At 40.2% G+C, this 18,529-nt stretch overlaps 2 protein-coding genes across 2 annotated transcripts in view; both read left to right on the top strand.

Moving 5' to 3' along the window:
• Positions 1 to 1,053: 1,053 nt before the first annotated feature.
• rxfp2a (relaxin family peptide receptor 2a) lies at positions 1,054 to 13,917 on the top strand. Its single transcript, XM_053847778.1, is given in 21 exon segments — positions 1,054 to 1,168; positions 2,073 to 2,213; positions 2,820 to 2,897; positions 3,425 to 3,530; positions 6,056 to 6,127; positions 6,390 to 6,461; positions 7,220 to 7,291; positions 7,371 to 7,442; positions 7,508 to 7,582; positions 7,949 to 8,020; positions 8,350 to 8,421; positions 9,012 to 9,086; positions 9,562 to 9,633; positions 9,696 to 9,767; positions 9,833 to 10,062; positions 10,850 to 10,995; positions 11,111 to 11,206; positions 12,099 to 12,267; positions 12,382 to 12,600; positions 12,686 to 12,820; positions 12,823 to 13,917. Coding segments are annotated over 21 exon segments (2,223 nt in total). The 5' UTR covers positions 1,054 to 1,110; the 3' UTR covers positions 12,942 to 13,917.
• An 871-nt stretch (positions 13,918 to 14,788) lies between these two features.
• Positions 14,789 to 18,529, top strand: part of fryb (furry homolog b (Drosophila)) — a 37,945-nt gene continuing 34,204 nt past the window's right edge. The window contains exon 1 of the mRNA XM_053846537.1: positions 14,789 to 14,938. The gene's annotated coding sequence lies outside the window, so the exon portion shown is untranslated. The remainder of the gene's footprint in view (positions 14,939 to 18,529) is intronic.

Below are 18,529 nucleotides of genomic sequence, written 5' to 3'. Positions count from 1 at the left end.
AGCTTTGCGGATGAGTCTGTTGAGTCTGTTAGTGTCCGCCACCATCTGCTGCCCCAGCAAACCACAGCGAACAGAATTGCACTGGACACCACCGACTCATAAAACATCCTCAGCATTGTCCTGCATACGTTGAAGGACCTGAGCCTCCTCAAGAAGTAGAGACGACTCTGTCCTTTTTTGGCCTCAATGTTCCGAGTCCAGTCCAGTTTATTGTCTATGAGGACCCCAAGATATTTATAGTCCTCGACCATATCCACATTGACCCCCCGGATGGAAACAGGGGTCACAGGAGATTTGGTCCTCGGTAGGTCCACCTCCATGTTTTTGGACTTTGCCACATTGAGCTGCAGATGGTTCAGCTTACACCAAGTGACCAAGTCCTCCACCACAGCCCTGTGCTCAGTCTCCTCACCCTTGCTGATACATCCAACTATGGCAGAGTCATCACAGAACTTCTGAAGGTGGCAGGTCTCTGACCGATAGTTGAAGTCCGTACTGGTTACTGGAGGCTGTTCATGCAAATCTAACCTCCATTCAATGAAACTATCATATGAAACAGTAAGACAAAATGGTTTCAGATTTACACTCAATAACTGGGTTACAAATTATCCATCCAATGAATTATTATTATTATTATTATTATTATTATTATTAGCAGTAGTAGTAGTAGTAGTTGTTGTTGTTGTAGTAGTAATAGTAGTTGTTGTAATAGTAGTAGTAGTAGTATTGTTATTATTGTTGTTGTTGTTGTTGTTATTATTATTATTATTATTATAGAAGTAGTAATAGTAGTAGTGGTAATAGTAGTAGTAGTAGTGTATTAGTACTATAGTCCCCGATTGTTTATTCAAGATAGATGTGACTAATCACATTCTTTTCTACTGTCAGATTATTTTCTATCTATAAAAAAGGTTCACCTAAGTGGAGGGAGGGGGGACGAGTGGAGGGGGAGAAAGAAGACGTTCCTCTCACTCCGGTCTCTGTCGCTGCTGGAGAGCAGCCGCACGACGGTGAACTCCTTCGGTATCTGTTTCCCTCCGCTCTTATGTCGGAGCCTGCACCCGCGGTCTTGCTATTTCGCCGCGCAGAGGTGAAGTTTGGCGCGGAAAGATGGAGCTCTGTGCTGTTCTTCTCCTCCTGCACTTATCATCCCACGCCAAGGTGTCAGGTGAGGAGAGGGATTAGAATCATCAGTGTTATTTAGCCACATTGTTTTCGTATACAAATATATATATATATATATATATATATATATATATATATATATATATATATATATATATATATATATATATATATATATATATATATATATAATTTTTTTTAAATTTATTTATTTATTTATTTTTCTCCTCAATTTTAGCTTTTGCTCCCTGCGTTTTTCCTATGTTTAAGTAATTTATACATTGATGTTGAAGTAATTTATGTGTCTATTTATTTTTATTTGAAATGATCATATTATTAATTCCTGAATAGTAGAATGAACTGTTGGCTCTATCACCGAATAGTTTGAGAATAAACTGTTCAGTTGTTGTGGACCACAAAGGGTTTTAAATCGTTTTCAGGCAGGATTTTTTTTAACTAAAATGATCAGCAGAAATGCTTTGGGTTACATTCTGTCAGTCTACTGCTCACCACACAGTACTGTGCAGTTTTTTTTAATAAGAAAACTTAGCTCAATTGCATACCGTCTTCTTGACCATGGAGCTGCATAGTGGTGAGTAGTTAAACTGTTTCAAAAACACATGTATTGAATCTGTGAACTTGTTGCTACACCGGTATTTAGGTATTAAAATGAGTAAAGAAATCCTCATAAATAAAGCAACAGCCGACCACCATCCACGCTTTCGGGTGGAATAAAATGGATTTTCATTTCTGAGCTCTAAAATGTTTTCTTGTTCTGCTCACGCCAAAATAATGATAGTCAAGTCAGGCTACCTCTTTCTCAAGATGGTGACAGAATGATGGATTGTAGTTTCATTTCGTGACAATGCCGGCATTCATTGATTTCTTTCTGAGTAATGGATGGTTGTCTGCTTACTGGAAATTCTTCTCTGATATTTCTGTTTCAGCCCTGAAGGGCCAAACCGTGGGATCATCTCAGTGTCCCCTGGGCCATTTCCCGTGTGGAAACATGAGCGAGTGTCTTCCTCAGGCTCTGCAGTGTAACGGGCATCAGGACTGTCCCAATGGAGTGGACGAGTCCCACTGTGGTGAGCGCCTGCGTGCGAATCAGTGATGTACTTACAAGACAAAACATTTGTTGTCCAGCCCACGCTACTATTTACAGCAGCTGCTCTGGGACGTATGACAAAACTTGTGACATATGTCAAGCTTTTTGATAACTTTAAGATTGAGACTGTGATAACAGGGACGTGACTCATTGCGGCAACAGAACCTACAGAGTTATATCTAGGTGGTTTGATCTTCACTAGAGCTATTTAATTTTAAAGTATCTAAATGCAAACAGCAAATACACCAAGCGAAGATATGTCCTGTTTTCCATTGTTGATGGTCTCATAATGACTTGCTGTATGTGAAGATACCATTGTCAGTTGAATGTCGCATGTGTACCAAGTCATATATTGTGGGCCACTAGAGCTTTAGTGTGCTCAGAATGAAATTCCTGTTGGTGGTGAAGGAGAACAGTTTATGTATTTGCATATGTACTTTTATTCTCTATTTAGGTTCCTGTTTAAGTAGTGCCTGTTTTAAGAATCTTCAAGAAAATAGTTGACTTGTTTAAAAGCTTGACACCTGTGACACATTATTATCCTTATCCTGAATATATTTTTCAAGGCTTATATTTTGCTTCACAGGTGACAATGTTGGATTTGCTGATTTGTTTGGTGAGAGAGTGCAGAGGAACGAAGCGACAGAACTGATGAATGAGTGCTGTAAGTCCTTCTTCCACTTACTTTTATCTTATTTATACTTTCAAACTGCAGTAGAGTTCAGTTTCCTGTACAGAGACACACACATTCATTTTCTTTTTATTTGCAATTTGTTGTTTGTTATGTTCAAAAGAAAGTCACTGAGTATGAGTCAGATATTTTCCTTTTTCCGTTTTAAATCTGATTAATAGTGAACCTACCTATATAGCTGGACACGCACCGGGCACCTCTTCACTTCTGGAGAGACGTCACTCACTCGGCAACCCCTCCCACATGCAGCGGCCACACACATAGAGGAACAGCCACCTGCAGTAGACACTCTACATTCACTCCTACAAAAGACTATTTTAAGGCTTGGAACGCATTGTTTCTTTTTCCATGAATTGTAGTGGGAAAAATCAAATCAGATTTCGAACAATTCACTTCTCGAACTGCCGTCTGGAGTGGCTTGTGGTTGAGAACCAAGGTACCACCGTACAAATATTAGCCTGGTCGAAATTGTCATTTAATGTTGGGTCTTTTGTGTGAAGTCCTGCAGGATTACCCGGAGTTTTGTAGCTGCTCACACACTGAAGTGGGATGTGTGGAGGTCAACCTTCAGGAAGTTCCTCCACTCCCGCCCAATGTAACGTGGCTGTAAGTGTCTGACAGTAAATTTGGGGTTCAGAAGTGACTGGTTTAAACCAGTTGACTAAGACTGCAGCATGCTGTCGACAAGTCTGCAGCTGAGTGGAACAGAGAGGACAGAGTCGGGAAAAACAGTCTCATCCATTGTCTGGCATTTGTCTGATGTATGAGATCTGACAGGAGACAATAACCATTATGACATGGCTGATGACACGATAAACTGTAATTAAAATGGCGCTTTATTTGTAATGTTGCTGTAGGAGAAGTGGGAGTGTTTGATCACAAGTCAATGTTGATTAATTAAAGGGTTAAAAGCATCAATAAACATGGTGCAAATCGAAACAATATAAGTGGATAGTGTGCAGATTTGGTTTAAGGTTGAAGGTAGTTGAAGGTTTGATTCATGGCTGAACCTGATGTGTAGCAGTGGAGCATGACTTAAGCAGCCAGCAGCCACCAAGTACAGTCAAATATAATGTTAAGATTTGGTTTTAAGAGATAAAGGAGGAAAGACTAGATCAATGCTAAGGACAAATATGCCAGAACAGAAACAAGCGCTGGACTCCAATGATTTTTAAAAGCACCACAAAAACAAAACTGATTAAGATTTTTCATCAGATGCACAAAAACTGAAGAGAGGAATCATTTTGTTTTTATTCCTGTAAAGCTCTCTCTTTATTCTCGCCGAGTCTCCTTCTGTGTTGTGACACATCCATTGGAAATCATTGAAAGACTGAGATGACTCACCAGTTCTTTAAAATACAAGACCCTGAAGAAGTCTCTCCAGTCAGCCAGACTAGCTTTGAAGTGCGGCTCATTCAGTCACTATTATATTCATATATGCTTCATCCAAATGAACATAAATCGGATATACAGTCTGCATTACTAAGTTTCCGTCATGGCTGCTCAGGAATTAGACCCTGACGCTGAACTGTTTGCAGCTTACAGCTGACTCGGGTGAGTGAGAGAAGGTTTAAGACTGGTTTCTTACAATTACACGATAAACAAAAGACAAACAGAAACAGTGAACCAAAGTAGTCAAAACCAAACGTGGAGTGAAGGAGACAAACATGAAGGGAGAGGAGTAAAACCTGAAAACAGAAACCAGGCGAATCAAAACTCAAGCCTGACTAAAGGGGACAACAAATACGCACTCACAGTAAACTCACGAGGCCCAAATAATGTAAAGCACTTGTGGTGGAATTAAACACACACACACACAATAAATCCAAAGAGAGAAAACAAAAGGTGAGTTACTCAAACACTCACATAAAATGAAGAGCGATCAAAAGAGAATGAGAGAGCGGAGGTCACGAAGCGAGAGTTTACCGTGGGAACGTGAAGTAACCATCTGGCAACACGAACTGGCATCGGGGTGTAGATATCCAAGAAAGCTTGAAAAGCTGATCGAGGCCGTCCATGTTGCCTGGAAGCTGAAAAAGAATCAGGAAATGGAAACACACAAGAAACGGAAATAACAAAATAAAAACATGAGAAAAAAATCAAATACAACCATTTCTTTTGTTTATCAACGATAGTCACGTATGTAGCCCATCAATGAAAGAATGAAACACAAATGCAATGCGCTTCCTGAATTTGTTCAAATCCCAAAGTTCATAAAACATGGGCTTGTGGGAACAGACTGTGATCAGACCATGTGCCTTTTCTACCATTTTACATGAGCAGTTGAAGATCCTGGAGGGGGTCTTTGACATGAGGTCTTCCCCGCCTGCTGTGTCACTGTCTTGCCATGCAGCGTCGAACACATTTGAGCACAGCCTGTACACACAAGCTGTGCTCCGGGGATGTCACTTGCAGATTCATTTGTTTTCACTAGGACTCTGCTTGTGTGAAACAGCAGTAGAAGTCTGAGCTCATCCTCCAAACTCTGAACTCTTGAGCTACTCTGACAGCTTCAGCTTCCTTGATGAATCCTAGCCTTTTAAAAGCACTACTTGCTTATATAAAATTCTCCACCTTCCTCCAGCTGAACATGATTCAAATGACCCACCACAACAGAATCCAATGATGCTTATTATTAGTTTTCATTCTGACATTCTGTCTGCTCCCATCGCTCGACTCATTCCAAGAGTTCCATAATAAACTGCTGCTGTCTAGCAGTAGTTGAGATTATGGGCATTCAAATTTGAAACTAATTTATGTGACAGATTAAATGTGATAACTTTCAGAAAATTCAATAATTGGATCACCCTCTTTTGCCTGTCAATTATATTGTATTTAGAGCCTCTCTGTTTGTCATTTCGACTCTTTTATTATTGCTAAAGTTTGCAACTATTACATGGTCAGTGACAATACATTTAAAATCATAAGTCCTTTTCAGTCCTTTTCTTATATTCTGCCATCGCAGCAACAGTTGTTCAGGCCTGTTTCCTCCCAACCCTACTATCGTGTAGGACATATATAGACGTGACTGGTTTTCCATAGCCGAAGGACATGAGTCATAATTATGAGTGATGGTATTGGACATGCCTCATCCTGAACATACAGTAATAAATGTTTTGCCTTTTTCACAGTTCACTGAGAGGCAATGAGATCCAGCTGTTGCCCGATTTTGTCTTCTTTGAATGTACTTCACTTGAGCGACTGTAAGTATTCAAGTTGTACTCTATCATGGATGGATGAAAAGATAGATAGATAGATAGATAGATAGATAGATAGATAGATAGATAGATAGATAGATAGATAGATAGATAGATAGATAGATAGATAGATAGATAGATAGATAGATTGATAGATAGATAGATTGATAGATAGAGATGCAGATGTTTAAACTAACAAACTGGAACACTCCAAACACCCAAAGACAAGCAACTTTTTATTCGACTTGTAATGATTGTTTGTCCTCAGGTTTATGCAAAATAACCACCTCAATTTCATATCCAAGGATGCCTTCAGCGGCGTGCACAAGTTAGAAAGACTGTGAGTGACCTGTTTTTTTCGTTTTTATCTACACTTTTTTTTTCATGTACAGTGGTACCTCGGTTCTCGACCACAATCCGTTCCATTCCTTAAAATAGTCTTTTGTAGGAGTGAATGTAGAGTGTCTGCTGCAGGTGCGCTGTTCCTCTATGTGTGTGGCCGCTGCATGTGGGAGGGGTTGCCGAGTGAGTGACGTCTCTCCAGAAGTGAAGAGGTGCCCGGTGCGTGTCCAGCTCTGAATGTGCGCTTCTGTGCAGTTTGGCTGTGACAAAGGTTTTAGGAAAGGTTTCACACATCAGTATGAAGAAAAAACAGTAGCTAACGGGACACGTCTGCATACAGAAGCTGCATTATACACAATAACAGAGCGCGTCGTGGGTCAGCTGATCGGTCCGCACACGCTATGTTTTTTCAGGCTTTTTTCGGGGGCGTTCAAGTTCTGGATTTTCGTTCGAAATCCAAAGCAAAAAAATCTCGAAATTTTTGTTCGAACTCCGATTTGTTGGAGTTCGGGACGTTCGAAAACCGAGGTACGACTGTATTATTTTTGGACCAGTATATATAGTTGTGTTACCCTCTTCAGTACCTCATGATCAGAAGAATCTCTATTGATAGAATAAGTAAAACTTTATTTAGAAAATAGTGGCTTATAACAAAGGTACGTTGAGCAGGTTTGAGAAAGATTGAGACTCTGCCGCTGTGTATACCAAAGGCACTGCTCGGCTTCTCACTATAATCCTCTAAACTGTCACTGTCAGGTTCCTGAGTGAAAATTTTATATCCTCGCTCACTCCTGGAGTCTTCAAGGACCTTCGTCAGTTGCAGTGGCTGTGAGAAACAACCGCACTAACTCTTGTGACTAACCTGTAATAGAGTGGATCATGCCACTGACACGTCTTCTCTGCTCAGGATTTTGGATCATAACCCACTTGGTGTCGTGTCTCCGGAGAGCTTCTACGGGCTTCAGTCTTTAATATATTTGTAAGTTTCAACATTTTTCACGAGGAAGAGATTTAAAAATTCTTTTAAATCTCTCCTCTCCTCAGGTCCATGGTGAACACGTCGCTGAGGCAGATTCCGCATCCCAGCTTCTGTCAACACATGCCTGCGCTGGACTGGCTGTGAGCCCCCTCTTTATCCCGCTTATATTTGTAGAGAGCAGTTGAAGGAGTCCGACCTCAATATTAATCTTCATCAATATCGTGCTTTCACACAAAAGGTGACATTGTGTGAAAGTGTTTCATTCTGGTATATCTGTGTTTCTCCCTTTGGGCTGCATGGATTCATAACGTTGAAGCATCTTCTAATAAATTAAAAACTCTCACTTTATAGCACTGTGCTCATTGTTCCTGCCCTTTTATTTATATGTGTTGGATTTCAAACTTGTTTTTATCAGTATGAATTTAGCTTGTACAGAAGTAGCTGTCTGCCAGGATTTACTGCAGCGGCCCTGAGCTTCTCAACTCGCTGTGATTGCCTCTTCTCAGAGACCTTGAAGGGAATTTCATCCAAGACCTCAACTATTCAATACTGAAAACGTGCAACAGTTTGGAGGTCCTGTGAGTACCTCAACAAACTCCTGGTGTTCAAGCGAATAATTCTATTTTATTGCACTTAAGGTGTGTTTTTTTTATTGGCTTCTTGAGAAATCAAGTTTTGTTGATACAGTACTGAATTATGAAGGAAAAGTTTAAAATGTTCATTTTAATTGTATATTTTATATTCACATTAATACACATTTTCAAATGTTTAAAATCATGAAAAAAAAGTTGTGTGTTAATTTGGCAGACTTGTGTGTTTAAGGGTGTTTTTCTGACCACTCTTGCTGAAATGTTGAGTCCAACAAATCATTGATTCCTGAACTGTTTTTTTTTTCTGTCTCTGCCAGGGTATTGATAGACAATCAGATCCAACGCATCCCTGAAAACACCTTCCAGTCTTTGTGGAAACTGGCTGATCTGTAATGTATAGTTTGTGATTCGCCTTGTTATTTTATGGGCTTTGGCTCAGTTCGGACTTTTCTGTCATACAATAGCTTTTGTTGCTATTTTCAGTGCAGCATTAGACATTATAAGTAGACATTATGCATGTTTAACCCTTTGGCATTATCACAGCTTTTAAACAAGCCAAGCTGCAAGTTTGGATCCTGATGTAGTTACCTTACCCAAGCAGATGGTGGACATGTGTAACTTCAATCTGAACAACATTTGTGGGTGTGTGTTTATCAACGTTTCGAGTAAATAGAGATTGAAAATTGCTTCCCGGTCGAGGAGTAATATTTACACAATGGTGAAGATCATACAGGGAAACAGAAAGTGATGCCTAGCCAGGATCATCACCATTGTTCACCAAAACCTGGGTCACACTGAAGATTCCTCTCACTCACAGTAATATTGTAACAGGTTTCTGGTTACAGCCTTTTGAAAAAGTGATGTGACAGTGGATTATCTCATTGAAAAAACTGTGGCACCCAAAGGGTTAATATCAATTGAAGTTGCGGGGGACTAGCAAACGTATCAGCCTCCAGTTTCAATGTGTTTTTTTTTTCAGAAATCTTGCAAAGAACCGGATCAGTGAGCTGCCTAATAATACCTTCAGGAGCATGTCCAAGTCTCTCCGTAAACTGTGAGTAAACATAGCCGCTTGAAAAGTAGCATCAAATCAGCACTTGGATCAGACTGCTGAGGTAGTAATCTTGCATAAATATATATAAAAATAAACATTAGTTAACATTGTCTTGTCGTGTCTGAATCACTAAGTCGTATCATGCTGAACTTTTTAGGATTTGTAATCCAGTATTTATAATGCACTTGTATTTTAAATGTTGAAAATCACTATTCAAATGTGGATTTTTTTCCTATTATATTCCTATAATATCATATTGTATATTATCGTTGGATACGTTCTGCTGTCTCTCAAAGCATTTCTTTGCAATCTGTCAGAAATGTCATATGAATGCAAGTTTCGCTCAGATTTGCTGACCTAGTCTGTGGTGATGATGGAAGGAGTTTTTCCCACCTCTGTTAAGGCGCCTTACGGCACCTGTTAAAGCGCCTTTGCTGTTATTGAGCTGTCACTATTAACCACTGTTTCTGTCCAGAAATGTTTCCTACAATCCCTCTCTCCGCATTCGTTCCTCCAACTTCATCCAACTGACAAACCTGCAGTCTCTGTGAGTACCAACGCTCATGTCATGCTGCCTCAGACCCAAAGCTAAAGTCGTTTTTATTGCAGTGCTCTGGAGGGGATTGAAATCCCCGAAATTCAAACCACGATGTTCCTCCCTATGGCAAACCTGTCCCACATGTACGCAATTCCTTCATAGCTTTACTCTTTCATTTAGTCGTCTAAACTGTCTCGGTTCTTCCCAGATATTTCAAGTCTTTCCAGTACTGCTCTTATGCGCCTCATGTCCGCTCCTGCAAGCCCAACACTGATGGGATCTCATCATTCAAGGACCTTCTGGCCAACACAGTGCTGCGTGTGTCCGTCTGGGTCATCGCCTTCATCACGTGCTTTGGTAACCTCTTGGTCATTGCTATGCGATCTGTCATTCAGGCGGAGAACAACTTACACGCCATCGGCATCAAGGTCCTCTGCTGTGAGTGAGCCTTTCAGCATTCATGACTTCATTGAACATACAGCCTAAATTAGACGCTGTCTTATGGATCGTTGAGTTGACCCCTGACCTCAGACACCTATTACTGCAGGTGCACTTGCGCAATAAAATGCTTGAGTTGTTCAAAGCCTTTGTCATAGACGGGAGCACAAATAGCTCTTAAGCTTATTTAACAGGTGCATTAGTATTTAGATATTCAGCCTGAAGTGCTAAGTGAACAAGTAAAATGCAAATTTGACGATAAAGTCAAGCGAGTTTTTTTAGCTGAGGGCTGTGACTTTAAAATTGGATGTTGAGAGAAAAACAGACAAACGCAACATATTGAGTTATTGCATCATATATATATATATATATATATATATATATATATATATATATATATATATATATATATATATATATATATATGATATCTATATGTTTGGTTTAGCTATATTCTTGTAATATTCTAATATTCTAGTTTATTAATTGAGTTAGGGATGCTGTAAATACAATAATAAAAACGCTTTTGCAAAAATTGTCGCAGAGTCAGTCGGAAAAACTAGGAACACAAAGAAGGGGAGAACATTTTCAATTTCTTTCCTTAATGTCTTGTTTTAGTTTAATTTGGGGGTGCTGTTCCAGAGAATGACTTGCTGGGCAGCTTAGAAAGGTTTTGCTGGAGAACAATTTCCCTGGTTCATGCATTCACTGTCATTACTTATCTGTAGAAATATGTCACAGCCGCGCTTCTCCCCCGCCTCCACACATGTTGACTCTTATTCTTCAGGTGCCGACTGCCTCATGGGGGTTTATCTGTTCTTTGTTGGTGCGTTTGACATGACCTATAGAGGGCAGTACAACCGTTATGCCCTGCTGTGGATGGAGAGTGTGGAGTGCCGCACCATCGGCTTCCTGGCCATGCTCTCCTCAGAGGTAAATCAGAACCAGAGGAGTATCCTGAATCCATTATCAATGTCACGGACATAAAGTACTCTCTGATCTGTGTCATGTACCCAATTATAATTCAACCACTTGCGTTTCCCTCGAGGTGTCAGTTCTCCTGCTGACCTATCTCACACTGGAAAAGTTCCTGGTTATTGTGTTCCCCTTCAGAAACCTGCGCCCTGGGAAGCTGCTGACTGGGGTGAGTGTTTCTCATCAAGGGAAGTGATGCCTCAGTCATTCTGTTTGATGCCTCTTAAATAGAATGTTACCCTCTTAACAGGGTGTGCTGTACTTTTTGTCCCAGTTTACTGAATAAATGACTTGCTAATTTATAATACCTTTCATCTATTAAGGCAGGGATTCTGAACCTTTTTGATCTGATCCACCTTTTCCAGAGCAAAGGACTCCATTCAAGTAATAGAACCGATTCATTCATCTTCATTTTATTTGTGTCCAATAACCATATTTAATCAACTCACACGTGCACAAACCAAAACATTGTGAAATGACATGAAACCATGTGATCATCGCAAAGATAGTTATTCATCAAATTTACTAAAGAAAAAAAAAACACTTTGAATATTGGAAAAACTATACATGTCATGAGTAAGATAAAACAATGTCTAAATACCATGAAATATATATTTTTTAAATATTTATATATATATTTTTTCAAAATATAAACTAAAGAAGAAAGTAAGAAAGTATCATCATCAAATATTCTAATTTAAAAAAACTGTGTCAGTAGGCACGGTTCATGAACACATCACCTTATCATTTTTTCTTTTTAATTCTTTTGGTAACTATCACATTGTTGAGTCAATTCAATGACAAACTACTAAGCGTATTAAGGCTGAGCGTCTCACGGCCCAGAGGTGTAAAACAAAAAAACTTCTTGCGGCCCTTTAGGGGGGCGCTCGCGTCCCAACCATGGGACCCGGCCCTATGGTTAAGAACCACTGTATAAGGCCCATTGGTACCGCACTAAAGCAGCCAACACACAGAGCTGTTTTAGTCATAAATGACATAGTTTCTAGAGGTTCCCAGACAGCAGGATCATGCATGTGGTTTGTTTTCTGTCATTGTTTCAGGTGATTCTGGTCTCTATTTGGGTGCTTGGTTTCGTCATAGCAGCTGTGCCACTGATATATGCGGAGATATTTGGGAACTATTATGGAAGGAATGGGGTTTGTTTTCCGCTGCACTCAGACATGCTGGAAAAGCCTACAGCTAAAGAATATTCCACTGGGATTTTCCTGGGTAAGATGTCACCTTTGCCTCGAGAAAAGTGTTGTCAGAAAGTGACAGACTTTCTGTCATGAATAGAAAATAGGAGCACTTTATAGGTTTGAAAGGCTGTTTTGGTTTTTTTAGGTGTAAATCTCGTGGCCTTCCTGGTGATCGTCGTCTCCTACTTGTGGATGTTCTTCTCCATCTACAAAACTGGCATCAACGCGACAGCGCTCAGACGCAGACGTCCTAGCGACGTGGCTGTGGCCAACAGGTTTTTCTTTATCGTGTTCTCTGACGCCCTCTGCTGGATTCCCATCTTTCTGGTCAAGGCGCTCTCCTTGTTGGAGGTGGAAATACCAGGTGGGAAAACCACTACAGTAAATTCGGCTGTGATGAAGGCTGTGTCTATTTACTCACTTTGGTTATGGATGATTTGATGCCTCAGGCACCATTTCCAGCTGGGTTGTGATCTTCATCCTCCCCATCAACAGCGCCTTGAACCCCATCCTCTACACCCTGACCACCAGCTTCTTCAGTGAGCAGGTGGAACTTTTACTCTGCAAATGGCAGCGGAAACGCACCTTAAAAAAGACCCCAAAAGTCTCACGTCCTCCACCATTTTCATGGACTCCTCACTTGTTTCATGCAAACAACATAGTGCCTACCTCCAGCAGGTCTGTGGAGGACCTCGCTCTGCCTGAAGAATGTCATGACTTGTGAGTGGATGGAGCGTGCAGTTACTCATTGGTTGGGTGTGGATCATTGAACAGGACAGTTAAGCAAGGGTGCATGAGATGTGAGATATGGGGATGATCGTTCGGCAAAAGACTGCGTGATTATTGATTGCTTTTCAACAAGAGAGGTTGGGGTCAGACTGGTCCTGACTTTGTCTGTGCCACGCCTCTGCAGTGACATTCAGTACCTTGAAAACATTTTTTTGCTGGAAACTTGCAGATCGATTTCCTGTTGATCAAAGGTCCCTTGAGGCAGTTTAATGGGCTTGTGTTACAAGGTTGGTCTGGTGATCACTGTCCATGTCTTATTTTGAATTTTTAGAAAAAGGCTGCAGAATAATAACAGAATAAGAACTAACAAAGTTGCTCAATGGTTCTTTTGGACGACACATCCATTTATTTCTTGAACTTGATAAAGGGCGCAGAACAATACTGTTACACAGTGATCATTTCTGTGTTTTTTTATCATGAACGACTGGGTTCTGAACAAGACAGCTTTTACGCATGAAATGTTCAGCTGAAGTGCCAAATGACTACTTCGCCTTGTGGAACATTGGTCTTTGGTCTATTGTTCCACTGCAGAAACCGAAGAAGAGGTGTGGTGGCGATCAAAATGCACATATCCTCCAAAAGAGCCTTTTGTTGATGGGTTGACTGTTCTTGTTGTGTTCTACTGTGTCTGTTCTGTGATGTCATCTGAATGCAGGATTGTGTGGTAATGAAGATGTTAGACAGACTATCATAATAAAAAAATATTGCGGCTCTACTTGAGCTCAAGTTGTCTATGTCACCATCTCAGACTCATTTCAGAGGTTTGCCAAAGCAAGTGAGGCTACTCCACCTTCAACTGGCCACATCTTTAGTCACACGTCTGTGCTTAACATGTTCGCCATCTGTCTCCAATTTTCTCTCCGTCCAGCTGTACATCATGGCTGCTCTCAATACTGTCATATTCAACTATTTAATTTGTTAAAAACTGTTCATTGTTTCCTGCTACAAGTCATATTTTCCGCTAAATCTTTGACACATTTCATCCTTATTGGGACTTAGTGCTTCTGAATGATGAATACTTGTGAATCTACTAACAGTCTATACTGGCACAGTTGAGATATTTTTTAAATTGTTTATACAGAAAGTATGTTAACACATATTTTTGGTATATTTGCTGACCAAAGAAATTTAGACATTTAATTTTATATTTTAAAAGAAATATTTTTCAATAACTATTTTCATCAAACCATTTACATTATGCTTTCCACTTTTTCATGCACCACCTTTTGTTTTTTACTCATTATTATGCCTTTTGGAAAAAATAATACATTCTTAGTGAATATTTATGCATCAAATTGCTTATTTATTCACACTGAATATTGTCAAGTAAGTTATTATACGTCTCTTATATTTAAATTATGTTTATATCTCTTGGTAAATGCCTTCAATTTAGTCTATATTTGTTCCAATTTTCTTGGATGCTTGGGATTTAAGGCGATATATTATCTCGGACTACCGTCCAGAAGATGTCCCTCATATCCCTGCTAGCCATTTTGACTTTGTTTCTTGCTATTTTGATGTGTAACTTGATCTTTAGCCAGTCTCTTTCAGTCGGAACAGTCGAGCGCAGCTGGCGCTACACTTCCTCACGTCTTGGACTCCAGTGATGCTCAGCATCCTTCCCGAGCAGGTGTCCTGCCCTTGGTCTACGGCGCGCCCCTAACGACACAGTGACGGACACCTCATCCGACCAATAGAAATCCTCCCCTTTTTGCCAATACAGAGTCCGTGCTAGCGATTGGTTACTATGGGCGGGGCTTTGTCATCGCGAGCAGAGTCGCTGTCAGCCGAGGCGGTCCGACTCCTGGAGGAGAGAGACGAGACGGATTGATGACAACAAGCCACCGTATCACACCAACAAAGAATCCGTGGAGAGCAATGTTCTTGTAGTCGCCACGCTCGACGAATAAAAGGTATTTATGTTGCCTTCCTGTCCCGCCCTTGCTCTCTGTTATGGCGTATTGTTTTGACGACAAAGACGACGAGCTTCGTGTTCCATCAGTCTATGGACCGTCGGAGCTACCGACCTAGCTGAAGCTACAGCCGGCTGTCTGTGGTCGACCACCGGTGTGGAGAAGTAGCCATCTATAAGCGCGTTTCCACAGTCAGCCAGTGAACAATGGCGTCTCTGTTTCGTCAGGCTGTGGAGCAGCAAAGCAACCGCTTCATAGTAGCAACAAAGCTGGGTGCAATGTTGTTATAGGCGGTTAGCTTCAGGCTAGCTAGCGCCCCATTGACCCGATAAAATGGTTATTATTTACTATTAAAAGCAGAGTGGTGGGCATTGTTAAGTAAACCTAAGTTGTACGTATTACGTAGATTTTCTCCCTATGACAGTGTTTCACAAAATATCGTTGAGAATTCTGTCTAGAATTATATTTACTTTTAAGCTGTGGCTTTAAGTACTTAGAAGTGTCCATCTTTGTTAAGCAGCAGAAGACAAAATAAACGCGGTGGCCACATTGGACAAATAATGGACATTATATTGAGGTGTCTAGGGGTGTGGTAGGTTTGTGCCTGTCTCCGTACTTTTGTGGAAGGGTGAATTGAGTTTTTGAAAAGACGATGACAGGGGTTAGTTGGAATGTAACTTGCTTAAAATGCGTACCACATTGGGTCAATAGGTTTAGGAGTACTGGAAGGAGACTGCCGCATAACTCTGCAATGTTGGTAATATACAGTATGTCAGTGCTGTGACATTTGCAGCCTATTACCAGACTGTGATGGAGGCTGTGAACTCCCACTTCATATCAGTCATGACAAACTTGGACCTTTTGAAACTCCTCTGGTTCCACAATTTTCTTTCATCAGTCATCTGTACTTGTTTATCTATAGTCAAGATGATTCATCCATTTTGCAGGATGTTGGATGAGTGGTTGGTGTTCGGTGAAATTTTCGGGGGACTTAAATGGGGGTGGCAGCAGTCGTTTTTACGACTGTGCAATCCTAAATCCTTCTCTTAATACTAAATTGATTCTCGATGCTCACCCGCCCTCTCGTCTTCTTTCTGTCACACGCCCTCTCCATCTCTCCAGCTGTTTGGCTCAGCATGTCAGCATTGGTGCCCCAGTTAACTCCTTTGTTCTGGCTTCCGCTACAGATAACACACACACTGACATCATGTGTGTCACATCTCGTCCAACCCCTTTTTAAGAAACTCCATTTTGAAACATGCTGTGACATCATCTATTCCATGGCACAGAGCTGTCAACACCACGACTTTCGTAGATGAAAGATTATTTTATTGGTGTTTGGCATCTTAGTTGAATGAAATGTGTGGATATGTATTTTGGGATTCTAATTTTTGGGTGGGGTTGTTGTCCCAGAGTCATAATATCTATTTTAACCACCGTCCTATATGTACATTTTTTGTCTCCTTGCTTTTATTAATATTGTTTTCTTTTTAAAATTGTAAATACCTAACCATTTTGACTGTACTTAGCATTACAGTAAATAGCCCAGCAGGCGGCCCGATGACACCCCATCTGACAGAAGGGACAACAGACTAATCTGCGTTCACATTTGATGCCCGTCATGGATAATTTCATGCCGTCCTTGTCTGGAGACAGTAATTTTTTTCATGATGATTTTCTTTTTTTGCTCATTTGGACTTAAAAATTGTGACTTCATCATTGCCACTCGTTCTTTTAGTGAACATCAGAATGGTAGTTTAAGTATTGTGTTCCAAATCTCTTTCTCTTAAATGGTCATCTGATGATCCATTTATCTGTCTGGGCCGACCGTGTTCCCATAGATACCAGCCGGTATCTCACCCCCACTGTCTTACATAAGATGATCTTGCTGCCAAGCGAGTAAGTCCACGCACAGATATTGAGATCGTCATTGGCAAAGGAACCGACTTACGCAGTCACCATTCTAACTTGAACGTCAGGAATTTTTATTCAATGAGCTGCAAAATGAACTGTGATGGTGTTTGCATTAGTCTGCGCATCAAAGATCTAGAACCTATTTAATGCTGGCTTTCTCCTGTGTATGCTGGTTGTTTGAGTGTTGAAATAACACTCACCATAGCTTAATTCAACAAGATCAGGTGTTACAATGTAAGAACTTTATCTTCATGATGTATAAACATTCCAGGAGGTTTCTTCATGACTCGTTCTAGTTCTCTTAGTATGGCCTGTTTTATTATTTTCACAGAACAGACTGAAATGTTTGCGAACAAAATGGAAAATACTTAAATGAACTGAATTTATTTTTGAATTGCCAGTGCCATTCTGTTCATAGGCTAAAGGGGGCGCCATTGAATTTATATGTTGGCAGGTTTTTTTTTTCCATTTCCTCATGACTGTGATTTTGTTTCCCGCCCTGCTTTTACTAAGTCGCATTGTTGCATGACATCATCACTACTATAGTAAAATGATAAATAATTCTGGCAGGCAGTATGGACGTTTGTATGAGATATATATCCATATGAACACCAGTGCCAGTATGTTAAATGTAAATTAACCATTGATTCATGAATGGACAATTCTGTCTAGAGTCTTGTACTGTGTGGTAATGGTTCTGGTCCAGTACAGTTTGATGCAGGGCTAGTTGATTGATTGTCCGTCCGCTGGCTGTCAATGTTAGTGATTTGTAGACCTTTCCACACTGTGTGTTTGTATTGTGACATTTTTCATGACGCACATACTTAAACTGCAAAGTATTTGTCCTTCATATGTCAATCTTATCTTCCTACTTGTTCAGCCACTGTTCAAGATGGATCATAAAGCCACTGAGGCTTGACTGAATACTACTACATAGTTTTTAAGACTTCAATTAAATGTTTGCTTCTATGTGACCTTTATTCCTCCAACAATTCACTAACACCACTTTTGAATTTTCTCCTCATTTATTCTTTCCTAGTCTACTATCATGCTGTATGTTTTAGACTGTATGATACATTCTCATTAATTTATTCAGAAGGAAATATATAACATGAACAAGCTGGCAATTAGTTTATTGAAAGGAAATATGAGAATGAAGTTAGTGAAACAGACTCATATGAGTGTTATTTTACACTTATTATTATTTTACAATACCTTACAATGTAAGCTATTGATCAATGGCCAAAATGTATTTAATAAAGCCACTTATATTATTTATTTTAAACTATATTTTTAAGACAGTGCACTACCTTTTCTAGGTTGCCCTTTAATGCAAATGCTTGCAGTTAAAATAACATAGGTTTAGAAATTGGTCCTGAACGTTAGAATCTGTATAGAGCTGGCAGGGCAACATAATTCAGCAACAGTAGGATTAGTTTTGTGTCAGTCCCTGCCCTCATTCATTTTAACTTCATCCCACTGAACCCCTGAACTGAAGCACATGATCCAAAAGTAAACTTGTTTTATATCCTCAGTTGTCCTGTTGTACCGGGTTGCTTAACAAACACAGTCATTATGGCATATTTGAGTGACAGATGACGTGACAGAGCACAGAGTCAGTAGTGGATTTTCTTTGTTACCACAGACAACTGAGGGCATATATTGAATATAGGTGAA

The sequence above is a fragment of the Synchiropus splendidus genome, chromosome 17 (genome assembly GCF_027744825.2).
Source record: "Synchiropus splendidus isolate RoL2022-P1 chromosome 17, RoL_Sspl_1.0, whole genome shotgun sequence".
Lineage (NCBI taxonomy): Eukaryota > Metazoa > Chordata > Actinopteri > Syngnathiformes > Callionymidae > Synchiropus > Synchiropus splendidus.
Note: the sequence above shows the minus strand (reverse complement) of the source record. Positions and strands in the feature narration are given on the sequence as shown.